Source organism: Trichechus manatus, unplaced genomic scaffold, assembly GCF_000243295.1.
Source record: "Trichechus manatus latirostris isolate Lorelei unplaced genomic scaffold, TriManLat1.0 scaffold00069, whole genome shotgun sequence".
NCBI classification, from domain to species: domain Eukaryota; kingdom Metazoa; phylum Chordata; class Mammalia; order Sirenia; family Trichechidae; genus Trichechus; species Trichechus manatus.
Window position 1 is genome coordinate 2,924,187 of NW_004444005.1, and position 24,517 is coordinate 2,948,703.

The window sequence follows — 24,517 nt, forward strand, 5'->3', positions numbered from 1 at the left end:
GACATGTTGTGGGGTTGTTAACCAATGTCATAAAACAATAAGTGTACTACTGTTTCATGAGAAACTGTTCTGTAAGCCTTCACCTGAAGTACAATTAAAAAAAAAGAGAAGGGCCAAAATCTATAGCTTAACCCTACAACTTGAACAAATAGAAAAAGAGCAGCAAAGAAGCCCACAGTCACCAGAAAAAGGGAAATAACAAAGATTAGAGCAAAAATAAATGAAATAGAAAACAGAAAAACAATGGAAAGAATCAACAAGACTAGAAGTTGGTTCTCTGGAAGGATCAATAAAATAGACAAACCACTGGCCAAACTGACAAAGGAAAAGAATGAGAAGGTGCAAATAACCGAAATAACAAATGAGATGGGCAACATTACAACAGAACCAACAGAGATAAAAAGGATCATAACAGAATACTAAGAAAAACTGTACTCCAACAAATTTGAAAACCTAGAAGAAACGGACAAATTTCTAGAAACACACTACCTGTATAAACCTAAGCTAATGCAAACTGAAGTAAAAAATTTAAACAGACCCATAACAAAAGAAGAAATTGAAGAGATTCTTTAAAAAACTCCCAACCAAAAAAAGCCCTGGCCCAGACTAAATTCTAATACATGTACAATCCTGCAACAACAGTAATAACAAACAATCATGTACAAGTGGATACATAGGTAGATACGTAAGCTGAATGGGGTGGGAGGGCATATGGAAGTACACTCATGTACTTATATTTGTGTACATGCTGCAAATATACCCATGTATATAATAGTGTGCAGAGGAGACACAGTCATGAAAACTTCTTAGCCATAACCATATACCTCCCAGGACTGAGATACTGGACTTGAAGGCTAGGGACCATAGTCTTGGGGGACATCTAGGTCAACTGGAATATCATAATTCATATAGACAATGTTCTACATCCTACCTTGTGAGTAGTGCCTGGAGTCTTCAAAGCTTGCAAGCAACCCCCTTTTAACTCAGTACTGAAGTTGCTCCTGAGGTTCACCCTTCAGCCAAAGATTAGACAGGCCCAAAATGCAAAAAGAGACTAAAGGGGAACACCAGCCCAGGGGCAAGGACGAGAAGGCAGGAGTGGACAGGAAAGCTGGTAATGGGGAACCCAAGGTCGAGAAGGGGAGAGTGTTGACATGTCTTGGGGGTGGTAAACAATGTCAGAAAACAAAATGTGTATTAATTGTTTAATGACAAACTAATTTGCTTTGTAAACCCTCACCTAAAATAAAAAAAAAAAAAAAAAAAGCTTGCAAGCAGCCATCTAAGATACAATAATTGGTCTCTTCCTGTCCAAAGCAAAAAAGAGTGAAGAAAACCAAAGACTCAAGGAAACAATTACTCCAAAGGACTAATGGACACATGAACCACAGCCTCCACCAGCCTGAGACCAGAAGAATTAGATGGTGCCCAGCTACCACTATTGACTGCTCTGACCGGGACTACAATAGTAGGTCACAGACAGAGTGGGAGAGAAATGTAGAACAAAATTCAAACTCATAAATATGACCAGACTTAACTGGTCTGATAGAGACTGATGGAATCCCTGAGACTATGGCCCTTAGACCCCCTTCAGACTTGGAACTGAAACCACTCCCAGAGATCACATTATAGCCATACAATAGACAGGACTGTAAAACACCAGTGACACTCAGAACAATCAACTATACGAGACTAAAGGACAGCATTTGCCCAAAAGTAAAGTTCAGAAGGACAGTAGGGACAGGAAAGCTGGGCAAATGGATACAGGGAACCAGGGAGGAAGTGGGGACAGTGCTAACACACTCAGAGGTCTGCAACCAATGTCACAAAACAAGCTGTGTATGAATTGCTGACTGGGAAACTAATTTGCTCTGTAAACTTTCACCTAAACAACAATAAAATGTTCAAAAACAAAAAAACCCTAAAAACTTACACCTTGAAAAAAGACTGGAAAGCAATTCCCTAAAGCTCGGCAGGGGTCATCATTTGGTGATTATTGTAATTCACTTTATACTTTCCTATACATATTTTCAAAAGTTCCATAGTGATCTAATGATGACTAACATATATTGAGTGCTTATCATGTGCCAGGCAATGTTTTAAGCACTTCACTTGCATGAAAATCGAAATTTTCAAAACCAAACCCATTGCCATCGAGTCGATTCCGGCTCATGGCGACCTTATGAGACAGAGGGTTTCCGAGGCTCTAAGTCTTTATGGAAGCAGACTGCCACATCTTTCTCTCAAGGAGTGACTCGTAGGTTCAAATCACTGACGTTTCAGCTAACAGCCAAAAGAGCTTAACCACTGCACCATATGAGGGAAGTACTAATGATTGACACTTCGCTTGTATGAGGGAAGTACAAATGATTTGCCCCCATTTTGCAGAGGAGGAAATCAAGGCTTAAAGGTATTAAATAATCAGTGTCTGGCCACACAGCAGCAGGTCTGGAATTTGACCAGAGATGTGTCTGAATTAAAAGCCATGAAATGAAAAAAAAAAGAACAAATCTTTTATCTCTGAACATCCAGGGCCTAGTTTAGCGCCTGGTCTAGGGTAGTAATCTGCTAAATTCTTGCAGAATTAATTTACAGTACCTGCAACTCCAGGCTCTCAGTGTTTGGTTTCTTGATGAGAAAGGTTGCACTCTCATCCCAGACAGGGGCTGAAGTCTGGGAAACAGTCTGGTGGAGAGGAAGGGTTATGATCAGTGGTTGATACTCTCCCCTCTACTCCTCTTCTCCCTCCCATTCTTACCCCTGCAGCATTTCCTAATACCTTGGTTTTATGGGAAGTGTCTCCCACAGTGAGAGTAGCATAAGGGCTGGGAGGCTTGGTACCTTTCCGGAGCTAGAAAGAGAAGATTGTATTACTCTTAAATTTGGTGCTCGTTAGGCAGAACTCTGCTCTCACAAATTACTTCCACAGCCAGCCGACATGTTCCCATTATCACTTGACAGCCACCACCCTTGTGGCTAGGACAGACAGTTCTTCCCACCCTAGCATCACCTGGGAAAGAGTTGGGCCGTTTACTATTCCAAATTCAACAGGAGCATCCCACCCCGAGGGAGATGAGGGCCAGGGAGCAATGGGTTATGGGGAGTTGATCTCACCGGCAGGTCCTCAGCACGCTCCAGGTAGACAGACAACAGGGCTGCCGCCAGTTCTGCACTTTTATGAGTCTGGATGAGATTGTTCACCTGCAGCACCTGGGGGAGGGCACGGGTAGGGGGGCTGGGGAGGGGTAGCTGAGAGCTGGGGCCCGCAGCTAGGCCTATGCCTTGAAAACCGATAGGAGAGCTCACCCTGACCACCCTCCTCCAGTCTCCTTCCTTACCTCCTCCAACTCTGCAGCAGTGGGACGTGGGGTGAGACGCTCCAGGCGCAAGTGCAGGCGGCCAGATGGGACATCCTCCAGGGTCAGCCACTGCGGAAGTAGACATGGTTAGGACTTGGGGGCTGTGGGGACAGAGAGACTAGGAGAATGAGACGTGGGACGAGATCAGGAGGCGGTGTCAATTCCAATCCCACGCTTACCTCGTCAAGGAAGCCGCTGTTCAGCACTGCGGTGAGGCTCACCTTACACCTGTAAAGGAGAAAGATTAAGATGGAGGTAGATGGTCTGAGCCAAGACTCTGTTGCCCCTGGGCCAGACTCCATGGCCTAGAGGCCCCACCTGTCCACCCATCTGAACTCCCACCTGCTCACCTGCCCAGAAAATCATCCTTGTCCAAATCCTTGTCAAAGACCTCGACTTCTAGCTCTTGGCCTGGAATTGATGTGACAATCACCTAATGGGAGAAAATAGCGTGAACAAAAGGGAATTCCTTCTTTTCTTCCCTCAAAGGACTGGACCCCTAATTAACTGGACTGTAGAGGTTTTTGACCATTCTCAGAGCTGTGGGAAAGAATGGGGCAGGATGAGGAGGAGTCCTTGCCACTCATTTCTAACCTCGAAAACCTCATTCCAGCGGGGATTGAGATCTTCCCGAACAACACGGCTCCGGAAGCTTCGTCCTGCCAGCTTTAGTTTGACATAGGGATCTGACTTGCCCTTCACCAGTCCCCCCAAGAAGCGGTCTTTGGGAATCAGGTCCTGGGCCTCTAATACATGGATCCGAAGTACATTCTGCAAAAGGGACAGATGGGAGCACAGATGGCAGTCAAAGGGAGAGAGACCTGTCAGACCCAGTCCTGAGACAGACTTTGCACAGTTAGGGTGGGCAAACAGACCCTGGTCCTTTCCAGATATAGACTCACCTCAGTCCCAAAATGACTGTCGGGAGTCGTGTGACAGGGTCGAGGTAGGGCATCCACACTGCTACCCATCTGGGGGCTCTCATTGTCCAGGTTCCAGGCACCAGGAGTCCCAGGCACAGTAGGGAAGCATACTTCTGATGAATCCAAGCACAGGATCTGGGAAGGTGGTGTGATTACTGAATCAAGAAGTGCAGCTAGCTACCAGCAGGCAAAGTGTGTGGGGGCTTAGGGGCAGAGCAAGGATCTGGTAGGGAAACCAGGTCCCTGTCTTGGCTGGGCTCACCTCTACAGGGTTCCCTCCACACCCACCCCCGACGCACACCCCATTCCCTCCCCTAGTCAGATCAACAAACATTTTGCCTGGTAGGGGCTTCTACATATACTAACTCGTTTAATCTTAGAGGGTTACTCTTCCTTACTCTCAATACCCCTCAGCATTTCATCCATCTCCATACCCGCATAACCAGTTTCATGTAGAGCCTGGAGTTTGGGCCAGAGTTGCTGAGCTGGAACCACTGGTCCAGGGTGAGTTCAGGGGCAGTCAGCAGGCGAGCCAGAGGCAGGGTCAGTGCCCCTAAAGTCAAGGCCTGGGAGTCATCCTTCACCTATAGGTACCAGAGGAAGAGATGTAGAGGAGAGACTAGGAAAAGGAGGCCGAATGAGGAAATTACAACATGGCTCCCGCCATCCCTCTCTGAGCCAATCACAACTCCTTCACTCTACTCGGGACCATCTTTTCATGGTCCTCTGCCCACGCCATGTCCCCTTCCACCTTTGCTCACTCTGTTCCCACTACCTCTTCTCCCCTCTGCCTATTTAACTCCTCCCTATCCTTCAATGCCTAATTAAAATCCTCCTTCCTTCACAAAATCTCTCTGGTCAGAGCTCTCTTACCCACAGCTGAGAATGGTCCACACAAAAATCTCTACTCCATCTGTGCCTTTCTCCGTAGCACTACACTATGGGTATTTTACTTCCACTAGTTAATATTGGAATGAGCCCTTGTGGCCCAACAGTTAAGTGCTCAGCTGCTAACCGAAAGGTTGGTGGTTCAAACCCACCTACCAGCTCCACAGGAAAAATATCTGGCAATCTGCTTCTGTAACAATTATAGTCAAGAAAACCCTATGGGGCAGTTCTGCTCTGTCACATGGGGTAGCTACGAGTTGGAACTGACTACAGCACCTAGTAACAACAACAGTTAATAGTGAGGAGTCCCTGAGTAGCACACACAGTTAAGCACTGCCTACTAATTGAAAGGTTGGCGGTTTCAACCCACCCAGAGGCGTCTCAGAAGACAGGCCTGGCGATCTGCTTCCAAAACGTCACAGCCTTGAAAACCCTATGGAGCAGTTCTACTCTGCACACATGAGGTCACCGTGAGTTGGAATCAACTCGACGGCATCTAACAACAACAGTTAATAATTACTCTCAGATGGTTTTATATATGTGTATTTTTTCTATGAAGCTGGCCAGTGAGCTCCCTGAAGGCAGATACTGCGTTTCATGCTTTTTCCATGACTTTTATAATGCTGAGTGTCTAATGTCATTGTTGCTAGGTGCCGTCAAGTCAGTTCCAACTCACAGTGACCCTACGTACGATAGAACAAAACACTGCCGGTCCCGTGCCATCCTCATAATTGTTGCTATGTTTGAACTCATTGTTGCAGCCACTGTGTCAATCCATCTTGTCCAGGGTTTTCCTCTTTTTCGCTGACCCTCTACCTTATCAAGCATGATGTCCTTCTCCAGGGACTGGTCCCTCCTGATAACATGTCCAAAGTACATGAGACGAAGTCTCACCATCCTCACTTCCAAGGAGCACTCTGGCTGTACTTCTTCAAGACAGACTTGTTCATTCTTCTGAGAGTCTGTGGTATATTCAATATTCTTCCCTAGCACCATAATTCAAAGGCATCAATTCTTCTTCGGTCTTCCTTATTCATTGTCCAGCTTTCACATGCATATGAGGTGACTGAAAATATCATAGCTTGGGTCAGCTGCACCTTAGTCCTCAAAGTGACATCTTTGCTTTTCAGCGCTTCAAAGGACTCTTTTGCAGCAGATTTGCTCAGGGCAATATGGCATTTGATTTCTTCACTGATGCTTCCACGGGTATTGATTGTGGATCTAAGTAAAATGGAATTCTTTTTTTTTTTCTTTTAGTTTTATTTTATTGTACTTTAAGCGAAAGTTTACAATTCAAGTTAGCCTCTCATACAAAAATTTATGCATACATTGTTATGTGACCCTAATTGCTCTCCCTATACCGTGCCAGCACGTTCCTCCTTTCTACCCCTGATATCCCGTGTCCATTCAACCAGCTCCTGACCCTCTCTGCCTTCTCATCTCACCTCCAGACAGGAGCTGCCCATTTAGTCTCATGTATCTACTTGAGCTAAGAAGCACACTCTTCATGAGTATCAGTAAAATGAAATTCTTGACAACTTCGATCTTTTCTCCAATTATCATGATATTGCTTATTGGTCCAGCTGTGAGGATTTTTGTTTTCTTTATGTTGAGGTGTAATCAGTACTGAAGGCTGTGGTCTTTGATCTTCATCAGTAAGTGCCTCAACTCCTCTCCACTTATGGCAAGCGAGGTTGTGTCATCTGCATATCCCAGGTTGTTAATGAGTCTTCTACCAATCCTGATGCCATGCTCTTCTTCATATAGTCCAGCTTCTCGAAATGTTTGCTCAGCATATAGATTGAATAAGTATGGTGAAAGGATACAACCCTGACGCACACTTTCCTGATTTTAAACCACACAGTATTCCGTTGTTCTGTTCGAAAGATTGCCTCTTGGCCTATGTACAGGTTCTGCATGAGCACAATTAAGTGTTCTGGAATGCCCATTCTTTGCAATGTTATCCATAATTTGTTATGATCCACACAGTCTAACAGGTACTCAATATGTTCTTTTGTTTGTTTGTTTCAACAATTTTATTGAGGCACAACTTACACACCATAAAATTCAGTTCTTTGAAGTGTACAATTCTCAATTAAAAAATTACTCTAGCGATACAGGTGGAGAACAGCGGGAAGATATTGGGGGGAGGTGGGAAGTCTAGGTAGATGGATTGAAAATAGGAATCAGAGGATAAGATGGAGAGAAGAAATCATGCAGATCTGGGAAGACAGAATAGGGTCTTCAGTGGGGGGAAGGGGACTGGATAGATGATTCTCTCACCTGCACATAGAGCTCCTGGCTTCGAGGGTCTTGCAGGAAGAACCGGAAAGCCTCTTCCCACACTGGGCAGTTGGTGTTATAGACAGGCTGGAGAGGTGGAGAACGGGATTAAGGGCATACACCACAGTGCCATTCCCATTTCTCTAGAAAACTCTTGCACTTACAGGCTTTCTAAAAGGGAAACTTCAAGAAAAGTCCTCCCCCTCACACCCCTACACACACATAACACCTCCCACAGTGATACCCTGGCCTTCACCTTGCTCTCCTGGGTCACATCCTGAAGTGACAGTTGTACCACGGGGTTGGGTTCCTTATTCCCCTTCTTCAGCTGCGGGGGATAGAATTCAGAGGTCATCATCTTGGGTGTTTTTGTTTTGGTGTCAGGAGGTGGGGTCTTATCAGAATCTTTTCCCTGCAGTGGCTCAGCTCCCCTCCTTAGGACTCTTGTGCTACAAGTTGCTGCTTATACAGCAAAGCAGGCAGGAGTACTAGCAAGGGATGGTGTGGGAATGCTGTGGCTATGCCCAGGGCTCCCCATTCACCCACCCTCAGAACTCAAACTCACAGGCAGATCCTGGGCCCGATCCAGATAGGCAACTAAGATGGCAGCCGTTGGGGGCCCTGGTCGAGAGGAGACTCCCCGATTCCACTGTAGAACCTAGGGAAGTGGTGGTAGCAGCTAGACCTTGGTCCCCCCAGTCTCCTACACTTCCATCCACCTCTTTCCCCCACCGCCAGCTTCCTGTGTCTCATGTTGGTTACCTGCTCCAGTTTTTCTGCATCTGGCAAAAGCGACAGCCATTCTAGCCTCAAGTGAACTTGGCCTTGCCCCCCTTGTAAAAGGAACCACTAGAGGCAGAGGCAGAAGAAAGTAAGGTATAATAGAGATCAAGTACCTACCGAACCACTTCCCCGCCAAAGTAGCAACTATTGTCTGCCCAATGGGTGAGAACACTCCCCACCTTCCTCTTCTCCACACTTACATCATCCAGTACTCTAGTCTGCAATACCTTCCCTACATCCAGGTTCATTCTGGTGGGGGAGCAGGCAGTGAGAGGGAGAAAGGGAGAGAGTTGTAATTAGGAGCATGTCATTAGCCTTCCACTCACCCACCCAGAAATAAATGGCAGATCCCAAACTCCCTTCTCCCTACACTCAGGAGATATTTGCATGTGTGCGGGGAGGGAGGGGAAGTGAAGGCAGAGGCTAGTTTGGAAAGAAAATGATACATGATTCCAAGGCCCAGGAAAGGACTATAATTCTCTCCGAGATCTTGGTAGCATCTGGACTTTACAATCCTCACGCAGGCAGAGTCTCACCTGCCCAGAAAGTCATCTTTGTCTGGATCCTTGTCAAACACCTCCACCTCTATCTCCTGCCCTGGGACCTCATGTACCATCACCTGGAGAACACAGAGGGATAAGGATCTCATGGGCTGCCACTGTGAGAATCATCCAATCTTGCATCTTCTCTTACAACCTCCAAGGTCTCCTCATCTCACACAACTTCCCTCCTCAGCTCTCCCACCTCATAAGTCTCTCCCCACTGGGGGTTGAGTTCCTCATTGATGACGCGGCTGCAGAACGTCTGGGTGCCCACGCGTACAAGTGCATAGGGGTCTGATTTGCCCTCAATCAGGCCCTTCACATATTTGTCCTTGGAGCCAAGCCCTCGAGCAGCCAGCAGGTGGATACGAACAATGCCCTGGGGTAGGGATAAGACGGTGAGAACCTAAGGACCCAGCACTGGGTTCCTGAGAGAGGGACCTAATGGGGAGTAGGCCATACCCTGGGCAGAGGGGAACGCAACTGAGCCACATCTTTGAGGTCAGGCACAAGGGGCACCAATAATCGGTTGGGCAACACGAGGAATGCAGCGATGGAGTCCATGATCATGGTGTCAGAGAGTGAACTGAATAGGGGAGTAAAAAAGGAAGGAGCTGAGTGGCCTCAATGGACAGTGTCCTCCAAATTCCAACTCTGCTTCCCACAGCCAGCAGAGGCCTAATGCTAGAGAGAAGGCCCTTCTTGTAACTCCTCTTTTGCTACTCTTCTACCCTCATTTCCCACCTCCTGTCCCTTCTTCATTGCCATCCCCAAATCTTTTTTGCCCCTGCTGAGCAGTCCTCAGCCTTCTTCATTCTCTACCAAAATGCATGCCACCCCCCTCCCAAAGAAAAATCATAGTATGGAACTTTCCAGAGATTGTTGTCTTATCTCCTTAACTAGGGCAGAGGCTCCTGGAGGACACAGCTGCATCCTTTACTGCTTTGCATCGCTTAAACCGCCAACCTAGGGATGGAGTACTTAGCAGGTGCTCAATAAGTCCTTGATACCTGAGTCCGGGGATATCCAGCAGGTTGGTCATCCCTGTCCAGTTGATATCTAGGGTCTGGAAGGAAAGAGCAGTGGGGTCAGGACGGATCATATGCTGACATGGTCATACCTATCCAACAGCTGCCAGACCTCTCATATTTCTTGTCAATTTCTTTTCCATAGCTGGCCACCCTCATCCTCCCAACACCCTCTGCTTCCCCTGCCTCCTCATTGCCCTCAATGTCTTCCCTTACCGGGCGTTGGATAAAGAACAATGACACAGCTCCCACGATAGGCAGGTCCCCAATTAGTGGCTCAAGGATCACCCGCAAGACACCGTGTAACTGGAACAAGAAGAGATCAAAGCCTGACCCCAGAAAAGGCCCTCTGCCCCTTCCAGACTTTCCAAGCCTTGGTTTCTCAAACCTCCCACTTCCCCATATCCCATGAAACTTAGGATAAAGGCACCCTACAATGAGGGGCCCCTGACACCTTCCCCACCTGCATGCCCTTGACTCCGGCTTTGCAGAAATATTTCTTCACTTCCACATCAATCTGTATATCACCTACATAGCTGGAGATTAGTAAGGAAGAGAATAAGGAGGGTTAGCACCAAGCTGCAGTGTGGAGCAGGGAGAATGAAGGAGCCAGGAGTGACCAGCACCCTGTTGGAGGGGAAGTGGGAAGAGTGGGGAGTGGCATTACCTGATATTCAAGTCCAGTAGGATCTGTTCTTTGCTCTGACCTGGGTGAACCTTGACTCCCAAGATGCGCAGTGGCTGGAGAAAGATGAAGTCTTGAGAGGAGGGAGGGGAAAGGGAGGAGCATCTCAGCCCCTCTGAGCCACCCACCCTCCAGTCCCATCTCCTCCCTCTCACTACTTTCCCTTCTCCTGCACACATACCTTCTCACCCAGTTCCACTCTTGTAAATGTAAATGTTTGCAAATGGGGGTTAGAGCCCCGAACAGCTGGGGCCACAGTTTCAGCCAGAAGCTTCTCTATATACTGGCCCAAAAAGGGCCAGACCTGGGCCACAATCTGAGAAGAAAGGGAGACTGTCATAGGAGAGCAGAGCCTTCCCTCTGAAGGTAAGTCCATTCAGAATCCTTCCCACAGAAAACAGTGGGCACCAGGCTGGGGCTAGAATGGGAGTGTGGCAGGGTCTGGCAGGAGGAACCCACCCCTGTTCCCCCTCATGAAAAACAAAAATCAGGACAATCAACTCTCTCACCTTGTTTAGCCACTCAGCCTTTTCCACATCTGGGAAGTTGACCTGGGGGCAGGGAGGCAGAGACAGTGAAGAGCACACCTCTGCCTCTGGTTTCCCACTGAGATGCTGGTCAGATGCCCAGAGGGGAGGAAACACCCAGGGACTTTGGGGGAGGTGCTGAGATGTCCCCAGGTTTCATTTCATTCCTCCACAGTGTTTGGGGACCCTGAGGCCTCTTTAATAAGGGGAGTTAACAGGGTGCAAGCCACACAAAGCTGCTTTGTGAATAGTTCAGGGTTGTGGAAGAGGGGAGGCAGAGGAGAAGGGCACATTTTTTCTGGAGGGGGAGGTCCTGTCAAATCAGATTCGAGGAGGGAATCCTGGGATTCTGCAGCCTTCCCTCCTCCCCCGGGCTGGAGTTTCTATACCTAGAAGGCAAAGAGGGAAGCAGCTCTTGAGTCAGGGAGGAACCAGAAGAACTATTCAGGCCCTGGTGGTGTGCATGTGTGTGTGTTTTTCTCCCCTTCCTTTCTTTTTATCCGTGTGACTCCTTTAATGGGAAAGGAGGACACCTGTGCTTCCTCTTGGGGAGGGGGAGGAAGAAGGGGTGGTTTTTTTGGAAGAAGATTAGTTTCCCTGATGAGGAGGAAGAACAAAGACAGTTGCTGCCTGGCCCACAAGTCCCCTGGTACCGTTTCTGCCCCTTTCTCCTCCCCAGTCCAGGGCCTGGGAAGCACGGCTGTGCCTGCCTTGCCAACTTTGATTCCTCTCTTCCGCCGTCCTCCCCTTAGACTGGCACCTCTGCTGGGAGGGGCCCGAAGGGAGGGGCAGGGCGGGGCCAGGTAACGGGCTTTGCATCTGCAAGGCCGGGAGAAGGCATCCGGCCCTTCGCCGCAGGAGAGAAGGCGAGAAATAAGGGTCGTTGCCCCAGCCACTGTCCGGGGAAGGGTGGGGCCAGCGAGGGTGGAGTGTGGGCAGCGTGCACTGCAGCAGCGCACTGCCTTCCTCTGCAACCCCGCCCTTTGTCCCGCAGCCGCCTCTGCGGTGCTGCAGCCCGGCCTGAGGCTGCAAGGCAGCGAGCGCCTGAGAGTCGGTCAGGTGCGGGGCTCCGCAGGGCAGTGCTCCTGGAGCTGGGTCCCAGCTGGGATCGGAGAGAGTGGGAAAGGGAGAAGAACCTTACAGCCTTAAGTAGGTAAAAAGTCTTGAGGATAGGAGAGGCGAGGGAACCCTTCGAGCAGCAGCGGGGACCAGGATGCCCAGGAGCACCAGGGGCGCGAGAGGCGCCAAAAGCAAGGCGGGCGTCAGGACGGCTTGGCTAGAAGGGAGCGACTCGGTTGAGACGGGGTCCCTAGATGTTATTACTGCTCTTGCCCAAGAGCCGAGTAAGGAAGAAGCCCTGATTCTGTGGAAGGCTGAGGATCTGGGAAGGCGGGGTGGGGGTTGAGAAAGCCGGCAGCAAGCGGGGCCCACTCTCCCCAGGTGGGGCTAACTTTGGGGACAGGGAGGGAGAACCCCAAAATCGAGGGGCTGGAAGTGGACTATGCTGCCGTGAGGGCTGGGGGCGGTGGCTCACCCAGGCAGGTAGCTCGCGATGGCTCATATAGAGCGTTTTCACCGTGATCCGCTCCTCGTCGTCCAGCAGCTGCCGCGCGGCCCGGAGACTCCGTTCTTTCTCGTCGCGGACCCGGCGCCAGCCTATGTAGAGGGCGAGGCCGAAGAGCACGAAACCCAGGCTGAGTCCCATTGCTCCGGCCAGGTAGACTGGCACCAGCACCAGCAACCGCCGCCCGAAGGAAGTCAGCACCGCAAGGGCCTCGCCCGCTGCGCCTGGTCCGGCAGGTTGGCCCCCAGAACCCGGATCTGACTTTGTGTGAGCAGTGGGAAGCTGGTCAGTGGGGTCGGAAGGAGCAGACGGCTGGTCCATGGGGCCGGGGCTGGAGCCCTCTACAGGAGAGCGCTCCATTGGGCCGCCTCAGGGAGGACTCGCCCGACCCAGAGATCTGCAGGAGGTTGCCTAGTCCTGCGGCCAGCTCCCCCCTGCAAACCGTAATCCCCAGAATGGGGGAAGGGACCTCAAGCCTCGCCCCTCCTCTCTGGCGCTTCGGGTTGGTCCACACCCCCTAGACCAAGGTGGAGTCAAAAGGTCGAAACTCCGCCCCTCCTGCCTGGGGAGGGGAAAGGACTTCAGAGGAACTGGGCCTCCTTGATTGGACTAGAGTGCCAAAATGGGAGGTCTGGATGGCGGGAAAAGGAGGAAAGGGCCTAAAGAACCACATTCGATTGGTGAGAAAGTGGAGGAGGAGTGGTTTACCATTTAAAGAGGAGAGGCGATTCCAGGAGCTCCCCCAACGTGGGATTGGAGTGCCTGTAGTGTGACGTTACGCAGAGCAGCGCTGCCAATTCCTCGGTTTTAGTGGGAGCTGGAGATGCAAAGTTGGGGAGTTGGGGAGGGTCAAGATTTCCTTCTACCCCATCTGGATGGTTCGGGAGGATTTGCTTCTGGGATTCCTATATGCTCATTTGTCAGCTTTCCCTAGTTTTCATACTTTATCCTTCATTTTTTTCCTGGCTGTCCTTACAGAAGGAAAGAGAATTACCCTATTTGGAATGAAAGCGTCGATGACCAACCTCGTCTATCCGGTCCCCAGCCCCCTTTGTGTAGCGCAATGACAGACGCTAGAAAAAACTGGATAATCAGAACTACAAAGTTGGGATGATCCAGCCTTTTTTTTTTTTTGGTGAGGGGAGAGCAGCAGAGGGGTGAGTAGGAAGTTGAAGCTTTCTTTCTTTTTGGAAATCTCCAAGAGTTAGTTAGCCATCTCTATCTCTACTAAGGAGGGCAGATTAAAACGAAATCTGTAAAAAAAAAATCGTCTCCAAAAATAAGGGTTCAACTGCAGCTGAAATAATTACATTTTCCAAGAATCTTGTGACCCTCAGTCGGAATCGACTCGATGGCAACGGGTTTGGGCTTTTTGGTTTGGAGGAACTGCTAGGAGACTAAGATGAGAAGTCGTAAATAGATTCAGCTTCTCATTTGCTTCAGTTGGAAGGTTTGCAGAACTAATGCAGTTCTACATTGTACCGTGCAGATTCAGGACAAGAGAAATGCAGGGTGACTATTATTGCTAGTTAACTGGCCTTAGAGGTGGGGTGTTCTCTGGGGACCTAAAAACTAGACTAATTGGAAGCAGAAGAGATATGGGTTGGGCATAAGATAGAGATGACCTTTTAATGCAGTGTTATGTGTGGTTTATTGTGTTATTCTGTCTGATGCAGCAGAGGAAGTAGGGTTGACTGTTGGGGAGAGACGACCTGCAGCTGATGAATTTTATCTGACTCTGCAGGCATAGATTTAATCAGGCTGTGTTTCATCAAAACTGCTTAAAAGCTGTCCCTGCCCAATCTGTCTCTTTTAGTTCTCTCACTTCCCTTTCTCTTCGTCCTTGAGGCTGGCGGTATCTAGGCTGCTACATTCCGTTTGCAGAACCGCATAAGGAACAATTTTCTATCTGCCTATCCATATCTTCCATATCCCCAGAGGTGAGCAGGTAGAAAAGGGGCCCGAAGCAGCTGAAAGGAGATATGAATGATCTGCTTGCCAACTGATGAAGCAGAACTGTACTAGAAAAAACAGAAGAAATTCCTTAGAGGGAAACCTCTATAAACTGATATTTTAGGGTAGGGAAGATGGGGGTGGGGGGTTGTGGAGATTCCTTTCCAAACTTCTCTCCTTCCTCACCCTGCCCAGATCATCAGACCCTCTAACTGAAGATAGTACATGTGGGATGAGAGCTCACCCCTAAAAAGGCCTAGTCCCAGCTGGGGCCCAGGAGCCACAAGATCAGCAGCTGCAATGCAGGAGGCACCAGAACAAGTAAACAGGGTGGGTCCCGCCCATTGGCAATCCTGTGCCCAGGTGCCACCTGGTGGTGATGAGTTGTAAATGGGTGACAGGAAGGGATAGCCATTTGTCAGAGGAAGTGTCTTAAATGGAGGAGCCTAAGTGAGGAGAGACAATACTGCAACTTCCTGGACATACAATCTGCATTTATATGTAATCTATAATTGCCTCTTAAGGGAGACAGAGGGGTCAGATGTGGTATTCTATTCCCAGCCCAGAAAAGGCAACAAAATTTGAGGAAATTTCCTGTTATTCCTTGTAAGTTACTGCAAAATAGTAGTCCCATTGTTGGATAACTTATTATTAGAACTTTCTTATACCAAGTCTGGAGTCCCTACTGCCTGAACAGAATCTTGGGCCCATCCCTCACTAGATGTGGAACGCTGGGCAGGTTACTCTAAGGCTGCTTTCTCATCTGCAAAATGGGTATAATACCTGTTGTGTCTATGAGATATATTACATGTAAAGCCTAGCACAATGCCTTGGCTTATATTAAGCAACCAATAAAAGTTAGCCTTTGGAACTCCTTGTTTGTTTCCTGAGTAGGGACACAGAACCTTTTCGTCCTTTCCTCCATAGGGCAGCCCTTCAAATATCTGAAGACGTCTATTTGGTCTCCCTTCAGTCTTCTCTTGGCAGTTGTCAACGACCCTCTTAAAACCTTCCATTCAGAAGGGAACACAATACCTCAGGACTGTTTGCACTCACACAGAACATGGTGGAACTGCTATATTTACAACTAATGACTACAATTCTACTACCCTTATGGAGCCCCGAAAGGAGTGCCTAGAACATAGTAGGCTCTTAGCATTAATAAGTAATGAGGGCTAAGATTTTAATTTTTGCAGACAATTGGAAGTCCCAGGTTGTTCTCACGAGAACTATTGCTAATGCAGACCTCTGCACTGTTCCTCAGACACGCTCAAGGTTTTGTTTATCCCTAAGCAATTTTTTTCAGCAGGGCTGGGCTGGGCATGGGGTTACAGCGTTTTATAGTCAATCCAACTGATAGACACTTTGGATATGATCTAGTACTTCCTCGTGTTACTGTTGATAATGTGTTTTTGCATGTTTATTCAAGTTTTTATTTTTTGTTTTAATAAGACATAACCCTTGGGCATTATCACTAGATACTTCTCTAATATGAATGCACTGATCGACACTTGGTGGGTAAAACTGTTCTATTTCCACCAAGCTCTACTATTAACTGACTCATATTTTTTTCTTAGCTGCAATGACTTAGCAGGTGAGAAAGAGGAAAGAATTATTGACATCTGGTGCCTCACATAGCTAGGCCCTGAGGTTGTTAGGGGATGATCCAACTCTCACGGCTAGGCCGTGGTGTTCTGTGGGGCACAAACAATCTCAACACCAACATCAGACAAGGTCACTCAGTGACTGTGATGAAGTGAGACAAAAACAAGACCGCTTCAGTTTTGTTTAAGCACAGACAGCAACAGGTCAGTGTGCAAACCACAAAATACCACACATCCCCTCTGCCAGCTCATGAGTGACAGCTGCTTCTTTAGTTACTGCCTTAGCCTTGCTCTCGTCTGCCCTCCTAGATAAAAGATAGCCAATCATAGAATTATCCCTGCTTCCTTGATAGTACCAAATCCAGAATGAAGCCCCTCTTGCCTTGACCTTCTCAAGATTACTTCACCCAAGTCCAAATCCTCTGAGTCCTTTTTAACACCCTCTTGCTGAGACACCACTGTGCCCCACAGTGTGCACTCTCACTCACTGCAATGAGCACTAAACCCAACCTGTTAAACTACAGGTGTATCCTGGTGGTCTTTATCTGGAGCAAATTAACATGGGACATACAATGTCTAGTTTCCCGAATCTACCTCTTTAGCAATACTTGGCAAAACGGAAATAGTTTGTCAGGATTTCACTGGAAAGAATTCACGTTGTTATCTCTGATCACATTCTTCTCTAATGCTCATAAACCATCTCTTTTAATCCAGAATGTTGCCAAAAATCAACATAAAGCTCACCAATGTGTCGTTTCTATAATCCACAAATGATATTTGCCCACTTTCAGTCTTTAGCCCCATTTTTTTTTTTTTTTTTTAAGTGACTGGCCTTGACCCAGCCTGCCAACCCCAGGTATAACCTAAGTGATCAACCAGCCGAGAGAGCAAGAGGTAGCAGGAAGTATGACAGGGCAGCACGATGCAGGATCACTTTCTCTATCCCAAAATATACTGTTCCATTAGACTAGAAACCTGAGTTGTTTCCCCTATATCAGCCATGAGGCTGAGGAGGAACTGAGGTTTGGTTACTGAGGCCCCTGGCCTTTTGATCCTTAAGTGGATTAACAACCTTCTCTGGTCCTATGTGGAGGCAGAAGGAAGGGATTAACCCCGAGGCTTGTGTCCCCAGAAGAACTCTCCTTTTCTCAGCACCTCCCAAGGCTTCAAGGATTAAGGCACTGGTCACTGAGGAAAAGATAGGGTAGGAGAGACATTAACTGCCATCAACACCTCAAGAAAGGCAATCACCACCTGCCCCGCTCTGTTTGAATAAGGTAAGGATCTGTCAACTACATGACCTCCCACTCCCATCACATGTACCCTTTTCAGTACCTACCCCCCAAATGACCCTAGGAGCCCTGGTTACCAAGGCAACCTGGAACAGCACATGCAGAGACCAGAAACAGATGGTGCTATTTTTAGACTAGACCAGGTGTCTCCAATGCTTTTACCCCACAAAGCGCCTTCCCCAAAGCCCCACTTGGTCATGTTCTGGGTCCCTATCCTTCACTGGCCTGCCTTACCCAAGCTACGTGAGGGCTGGGTCTCTATCCCATTTTAGCGTTGAGATCTACTTATGGCTCCCATCTCCCCACCCAGAATATCTAAGTAAGTTTTCGCTGCCTCCATTTGTTAAAAATAATTATTTTTTATTTCTTTGGAAAGTGGTGAGCCCTGTCCTATGGAGTTCCAGCCCAAGCTAAGATAATGAATGCTCCCCTAGCCTTTGGGCTGGAGTACTATGGTCCCCGCCTTCCCAGAGGCCCAGGAGCAATTTCTGTATTGTCCAACTCGACTGGGCCCCATGTTGTCTGAAGGCTCTTATCAGGCCTTCTCTCCTGGCCCCACCCACTTCCCAACCTTTCCTGCTTTCCCTCTGAGTAGGGTTTTTTTCTTCGAAACCCAAGCTGGAACCTATGCTGTGCTGTGAAGAGAGGACAAGACCAAGGATGTCCTCAACTTCCAACAGGGGACACACAGCCCCTCAGGAAGTCCTTCTCTGCTGGCTTCAGTCTGCACTCCCACACAAGCCCCTTCTGTGAGGCTTGAAGGAAGATGGACAAAAGGACCCTCATGAAAGGGAGGTGAGAGGAAGCACACCAGCCCAACCCCTTCTCAGAAGCATATTCCTTGTAGTCTCTCATCCAGTTCTTGAGTGAGCCCTTCAGACAGGACCTAGGAGGGCTAGGTGAGTAGGCGAGTAAGAGCCCCTCACCCCCAGCCCTAGGAGGCTATACCAGGGGAGTGTCCAGTTGCCCCATCAGTGCGGCATGGCTGTGATGCGCATGCTCTGGGAAGCAATGGGGTAAGTCACCATGGGGGTGGTGGTGTGGCTCATTGTGATTCCTGCCAAGGGCTGCGCCATGGATACAGCCACAGGGGCCACAGGGGCCACAGATACAGCCACAGGAGCCATGGAGACAGGTGGGGGTGCCATTCCCTGGGCAATTGTTTGAGCCAGAGCGGCTGACAGTGGCGTGATCTCTGGGTTCAAGTGTGGAGGTGGGGGTGGCGGAGCAGCAGGAGGTGCAGCATTTGTTGGGGGAGCAGCTGGCGCTCCGGCAGGGGCCACCAGTTCCTGCTGGGATACAGGGCGGGGCTGTAGAGCCTGGCTGCTAAGAGTAGTATGAGTCTGAGCAATGCCATGGTTAAAAGTGGCAACAGTGCCCACGGTGGGGGCCAGCGTCTGCTCAGTGGCTGGTGCAGTGGAGCTCAGGGTCATGACCTTGGCCTGATTACGAAACTGGGCATTTTGTTCCAGCAGCACCTCATTGGTGGCCAGCAAGTTGCTGACCTGCTTCTTTAGCTCCTCTACCCGCTTCCTGAGCATGGCATTCTCCTCCTCTAGTAGCCTGCACTCCACCCCTCGGGATGGAGCCAAGTTGTAGTCATATGATTCAAAATGGGGGCCATCTGGAGGACAGCAGCCACCTCGCCGACGCTTGGGGCCTGGCTCATGGTCCTCAAAACCTCTGTCAGGGAGGTCATAGATATCATAGAGATCATGACGTCGTCCTGGGGGGACTGGGCCTGTTGAGCCCCCCCCACCAGTTCCTCCTCCACCCCGAGCATCGAACTCGAAATCCCGCTGCAGGTGACGGAACTTGCACTTGGCTCCTCTCTGGCAGTCCCCCTTGAGGAAGTCACGGCAGATAGGGACTTCCTCCTTGCCATTCGGTAGGTCAGCTGGTGAAAGGCCCAGGCCAGCTGCCACTTTCTGCCTCAGCCGAGGGGGAAGCTCTCCTGTCTTCTTATAACCATCCTCATCCTCTTTGGAACCATGGATGAATCGGCAGTTTGGGCGGCTACATTCCTTGTTCTGGAAGTCGTGGCAGAAGATGAACTCATTTTTGCTCACCCCCAAGTTGGACACCTCGCTCATGTCTGGATGGCGATAGCGGCAACGTTTGCCTCGCTTGCACACGTTCCTCAGGAAGTCTCTGCAGATGGCATCTGAGTTGGCCCCAACACCGCCTGCCCCTACCCCACTGGCTTCCTCGCTGCCACCGCCTCCAGGGCCTCCACTGCTGCTCCCCGTGCCGTTGGCATAGCTGTCCCGGTCAGGCATCCTGGTCCCTAACTCAGGGCTTTCTTCCTTTTCTTGCCACCCTTGGTGACAGCTAGGAAAAAGGAAAGCTGGGTCAGACAGGAGTCCTGTAGAAAGGCCACCATTCTTCCCCACTATGGAGCACAGCAGGGCACCCAGTGAGAGGCAGCCCCGAGGGGAAATGGCTTTGGAGCTAGAGGATCTAAGGGAAGAGAATTCTTGTTGGCAGTGGCTGGTCTGTCAGAAGTCCCTCCTCAGGCCCTTGTGCACCTGGTCTGGGTCAGCATGATTCACACTGGCCTGGCTAAAGGAGGAGGAAGTTGGGGTGAAGCCATCTCATCTCACTGATGATAGGCTGCCTGAGGAGGGGGAAGGGAGAGAATTGTGTTGCATTTTATCTCCCCTTCTGGCTGACCTAATTAAAGTTGTGGAAGTAAAATTAAAACTAGTGTTGGTGTCTAAATAAGCTGTAAGGAGACAGGAAACACGGGCCAAATAGGCTGGTGAGCTATTAGGGATGATGGGGACACCAGTGACAAAACAACATCCCTTAACCCTCCTTCCATGGACTCTCAGGTGAGGGCCCTGCGAGTGTCAGAGCTCTAAACCCCAATAAATCTTGGGTGAAAAGACTGGTATGACCAGCTTGAGGGCAGTTCCTAAACTAACGTATTCTCTCCTCACCCACCAACACTCTCAACCCATGAGGATAGCTCCCTCCACTTCCTTTCAGGCAAGGAGTTCTACAGCTGGAATCGCTACTTCTAGACCCCAAGACAAAAACCACCTGTGAAACAGTCAAAGTGAGAGGAAGGAGTTAATTCCACAGGAACAAGTGACCTTTCTTTCCCCATTCTGCATCCTCTTCCTGCCCCCACTCCCTATGGGAAGATCTCACTGACATCAAACCACACCATTCCTCACCCTATAAAGACCCTCTTTATTTATAGACTCTATAAAAGCTTTTTAAATCTCTTTCCCAAGAGAGTTCAGGAATGTCAGTCCACTGCCCTGGTTCTAACACCGCCCCCCTCCCCCCCCCACCAAGATTCTGAGTCTCTGCTACCACGTGTCTGACCTCCTAAGCCTTTCCTACGCAGTGTTCAGGCTCCCTCTGCTGTCCAAATAGAAAAACTTCATATTGTTTCCCCTTTACTTTATCTTCAGATCGCCCTAAAATGAAATGACCAGACCAAAGGCCAAAGTTACCAAATAATCTGTAAAAGAAGAGGTATCATTTTGCTTCAAAGGGAGGTAACCCCGGAATAACAGAAACAATTAAGAAAAGGTGTGGTAAAAGAGAAGATGTAACTTTTACTGAAAGGGAAATCACCACGTGAAAAATAAATTACTATCTATCCAAGCCTGATCTATGAAGCAAGTCCACCAAAAGCTGATAATCAGATAGGATATTCCTCCCCACCCAACTCTCCCAGGATTATCCAATACCTGAGGTAGCTCAGGTGAAGTCCGGGGCTCCTGTGGGTTTCCACCTCCACATCACTGCTGGATTCTGAACAGGAAAAAAGACAGACTTGGGTGGGAGAACGGTTAAGAGTGGAGGACTGTGGGGTGGTTGTCACAAGAATGAAGTCTGACAAAACGGCAAGAGCTCTGGGCACTTCAAAATTTCCTTAGGGTTCAAACTGCACTTCTCCACCTATCAAAGGGAGAAGTCGCCAGTAAGATGAGTAAGGGATAGAACTAATTTGGAAAACCTGGGACGATAGGATGGAAAATGAAGAATGAGACATGCGCCCTGCCTCAAGATGAAGAATGTGGGGATCAGACCCCGGCCTAGGGTTGGGGTTAGGAAGGCCGAATGGGGAGCTGTGCAAGGGCAGCGACTGTCAGTGCAGTGGGATGGCAGATTAGACTTGGGGATGGTGATTATGACGCTTCGTAACATCCCAGAGTTTGCAAAGAAAAAAAAAAAAGTCCTAGGAGTTTCCCCGCAGCAAGTCTTCTAGCTTATAAAGTTCCGTGTGGTGCCGCGGGCCCTCAGCCGTGGACCAGCTGATGAGGACACTACAGGAGCTCAAAATGCAGCGGGAGAAGGAGCTCCAGGTGACATCAAGCTGAGGGGATGGGCAGGGCTGTGACGTCATGGAGCGGGCGTTTGCTCGCGAAGCGGGGTCAGAAAAAGGGTTCGGCCCCGGGGTGTGCAAAAGAGACAGCTTGTTCGTTGGGGGCCTCGGGTGGACAGGCCGAGACCAGCCGCTGGGCCGGCCCGACTCCTCCCCTCCGGGCGCGGCCTCCACCTAACTCTCCCGCCTCCCTCACCTGCCGCCGCCGCCGTAGTTGCTGCTGCCGCCTGCCGGTCCTCTGGCTTCGACAAAGAGCCGCCCCCCCTACTGTCCTTCCGCTTCCTGCGGAAGAAATGACGCTCTAGCCACCAGACCCGGAACTATACTCTATGGCGTGCTAAGCATTTGCGCGACAAGCCACAGGAAGTTCCCAGCAAGCACTGCGTGTCACCATGGCAACCCGACCAAAACAGCCCAGCAGTAACCGCCCAAATACCTTCAACTCCTCTACGTACGTTTGCCCCGAAAGAGGCGGTAAGTTGGAATTGGCATTAGCCCCCAATCACCCCGTAACATATCCACAGGCGCGTGCTACACCCTATCTTTGCCGTAAGGGCTCCTAAATATCAGCTTCGGGGCCCGCGTCCGCAATTCACGAACAGGGTTCTGTAGCCGAGTAGCCTATGTAGTTTCTTCACATCTTCCACAGTTTGGAGGTCACTAGTGACAGGGCACACAAAATATAATCCCCACCCAAAAGAAACATTAAAAAAAAAAAATCACATAACAGACAAGACGATTTGATTCTTCGGCTAAGACAGCAGAAGAGATGATTTATTGTGCACGTTACACTCGGCCACAACTGAAAACAGAACGAGTCCAGACTGTCATAGGTCCAGGGCAAAAGATCAAAAGGGACTGATTGGTATAAGCAAGGTGGGCCTCTCGGAGGTGTTCGCGGCGATCGAATGGCGATGGAAATTCTATATCCACTGAGACAAGTTCCAGACAGTAGCGACAGTAACACGCAGTCAACAACTTATACCAGCGTCCCCGGCCTCCGGCATTCCATATTCCTGCTGCTCTGGCTTCCGTGGGTGCACAGGCTAGCGTTTACTTGGACCTCTGCCTCATCTTTCTTCTTTTGCGCTTCAGCCTGAAAAGTAGATAGTGAATACAACTCCTGCCTCCGAACCCATGGTCAGTGTTTCTCTACTATTTAATTATACGTACGTACAACACGTGGAATGGTAAAACGAAATAGCACTACGATTTTACGGTCTTTAATTCCTGGCTCTGGCAAGTCAATGCATCTAGTTCGTTTAGATTTCTAAACTGAATTTTCCCAAGTTTTATCGAAGGCGTGCTCCCTTCCCTCTTCCTGTACTGGCAAAGTTTCAACATACCTGCGCATTCGCTTCTTCCTCCACTGCAACGGATCGTAACAGAGGCAGAGAATAAAACAAGAAATTAGTAGTTTCAGTTAACAGGTTAGGTAGGGGTATCAAAAGCATTATCAGTCAGGTTCTTTAAGCATGAGGGCTTGGTCGCTCCAACTGCCATGAATTTGGATCCCCCGATGTAAACTTCGCATCTCTCCCCAACTCCTCTGCTTCCCCCCAAAACTATCCTTCCTATTCCAGTAGCTCTTGGGCACCTCTGAGAACCCAGCGATTCGGGAACCATGGCTGACTTCACTAGTCTGAGTTTCCCCCACTCTCCAATCCCGACCGCCTCAGTTCTCTGTTCGGGAATCGCTCACCTTGGCTCTCATGGTTCGGAGGACTCTATTGGGAAAGAGAAAAAGGCTACAGTTAGTTTGCTGGGATGATAGTTAAGCGCAGCCGCCAGATGTTCCTGGATTGCATGCGGAATCCACACCACTACAGACACCTACCTAACAAGATGGCGCTAAGGCCAAAAGAGAGCTGGAGTCCCGCCTACAGCTTTTTTATGGCGTATCCTGTGTCATCACTTCCGTCGCCCCACCCTCTCCCGGGGGCGGGACTGCCTGAGTGGAATAACAATGGTCTCTCCGACACCAGGTGATTAAGTTATTGAGCTGAAGCATCGTAGACGCCGTTATCCCGTAAAAAATGTGTTTTGAATTCAAGTTACCAAGTCCTCCTTCCCCACCATTTCATTTCGCGGACACTGCATTATTTTTACATATCTCCAAGTATGACATCGAGGGGTACGGGCGAGAAAAAGATAGTGACTTCCGCCTCCCCTCTCATTGCCTCATGGGAGTCGCAGTTACCTGGCGAAACCCTCCATTTTACTCTGTATTGGTGCGGACTGTACAAAATTCGTTTCTTACCGGTTTGCCTTATTTTCTAAATTGCTGCAGGGAGGTTCGCTATCGGAATTTCTGAAGGTGCTAGATGCTAGAACATGGAAGGACGGAAAATGGGGATTAGGGAAGACTGTCACTATTAAAGATCAACTTTTTCCTAAAAGTTCTAGAAAATAGCCAACTACTAAGATCTTTTCCCACAATGCCTGAGGCATAACGTCATTAGCCATCCCTAGTACAATGCCAGGAATTTATTAAGAAAATAACTTAATTCCCTACCTAGGGATGAGGATAAAACCAATGTCCAGAGGGGAACAAACAAGATTAGCCAAGTCGTAGTGGTTAAGAGCTTGGCTGCTAACCCAAAGGCCAGCAGTTCAAATCCATCAGCTGCTCTTTGGAAACCCTATGGGACAGTTCTACTCTGTCCTAGGGGGTCGCTGAGTCGGAATCAACTAGAAGGCAACGGGTTGCTCTAGGGCAAGAATGACATTTGGTGTTAAGA

The 24,517-nt window shown here is 49.2% G+C and overlaps 2 protein-coding genes across 3 annotated transcripts in view; both read right to left on the bottom strand.

The window, feature by feature from the left end:
- The window catches only part of ESYT1 (extended synaptotagmin 1), a 21,274-nt gene extending 8,245 nt beyond the window's left edge, over positions 1 to 13,029 (bottom strand). The window contains exons 1-24 of the mRNA XM_004379940.2: positions 12,553 to 13,029; positions 11,001 to 11,042; positions 10,673 to 10,807; positions 10,474 to 10,547; positions 10,270 to 10,342; positions 10,023 to 10,112; positions 9,789 to 9,844; positions 9,241 to 9,364; positions 8,981 to 9,157; positions 8,773 to 8,855; positions 8,437 to 8,485; positions 8,216 to 8,302; positions 8,019 to 8,111; positions 7,710 to 7,781; positions 7,454 to 7,540; positions 4,717 to 4,866; positions 4,262 to 4,417; positions 3,954 to 4,130; positions 3,710 to 3,792; positions 3,539 to 3,587; positions 3,339 to 3,428; positions 3,115 to 3,210; positions 2,780 to 2,851; positions 2,599 to 2,685 (exon numbers count right to left, since the gene is read on the bottom strand). Coding sequence (XP_004379997.1) covers positions 2,599 to 2,685; positions 2,780 to 2,851; positions 3,115 to 3,210; positions 3,339 to 3,428; positions 3,539 to 3,587; positions 3,710 to 3,792; positions 3,954 to 4,130; positions 4,262 to 4,417; positions 4,717 to 4,866; positions 7,454 to 7,540; positions 7,710 to 7,781; positions 8,019 to 8,111; positions 8,216 to 8,302; positions 8,437 to 8,485; positions 8,773 to 8,855; positions 8,981 to 9,157; positions 9,241 to 9,364; positions 9,789 to 9,844; positions 10,023 to 10,112; positions 10,270 to 10,342; positions 10,474 to 10,547; positions 10,673 to 10,807; positions 11,001 to 11,042; positions 12,553 to 12,942 — 2,592 coding nt within the window. The 5' untranslated portion in view covers positions 12,943 to 13,029. The remainder of the gene's footprint in view (positions 1 to 2,598; positions 2,686 to 2,779; positions 2,852 to 3,114; positions 3,211 to 3,338; positions 3,429 to 3,538; positions 3,588 to 3,709; positions 3,793 to 3,953; positions 4,131 to 4,261; positions 4,418 to 4,716; positions 4,867 to 7,453; positions 7,541 to 7,709; positions 7,782 to 8,018; positions 8,112 to 8,215; positions 8,303 to 8,436; positions 8,486 to 8,772; positions 8,856 to 8,980; positions 9,158 to 9,240; positions 9,365 to 9,788; positions 9,845 to 10,022; positions 10,113 to 10,269; positions 10,343 to 10,473; positions 10,548 to 10,672; positions 10,808 to 11,000; positions 11,043 to 12,552) is intronic.
- A 4,741-nt stretch (positions 13,030 to 17,770) lies between these two features.
- On the bottom strand, positions 17,771 to 23,686 carry ZC3H10 (zinc finger CCCH-type containing 10). 2 transcript variants are annotated; one of them, XM_023734569.1, is made up of 6 exons: positions 23,614 to 23,686; positions 23,479 to 23,503; positions 23,123 to 23,145; positions 21,973 to 22,872; positions 21,139 to 21,202; positions 17,771 to 19,762 (listed from the first exon to the last, which is right to left on the bottom strand). In XM_023734569.1, exon 6 carries the CDS (start codon positions 19,708 to 19,710, stop codon positions 18,403 to 18,405), a length of 1,308 nt encoding a protein of 435 aa, XP_023590337.1. In that variant the 5' UTR covers positions 19,711 to 19,762; positions 21,139 to 21,202; positions 21,973 to 22,872; positions 23,123 to 23,145; positions 23,479 to 23,503; positions 23,614 to 23,686; the 3' UTR covers positions 17,771 to 18,402. The 2 variants fall into 2 exon arrangements, with proteins under 2 accessions (XP_023590337.1, XP_004379998.1); XM_004379941.3 differs by having other exon boundaries at positions 23,479 to 23,654.
- Positions 23,687 to 24,517: the final 831 nt, after the last annotated feature.

Bases quoted from the DNA above. Each gene is read 5' to 3' on its own strand.
- ZC3H10 (XM_023734569.1), bottom strand. From the start codon at position 19,710: ATGCCTGACCGGGACAGCTATGCCAACGGCACGGGGAGCAGCAGTGGA.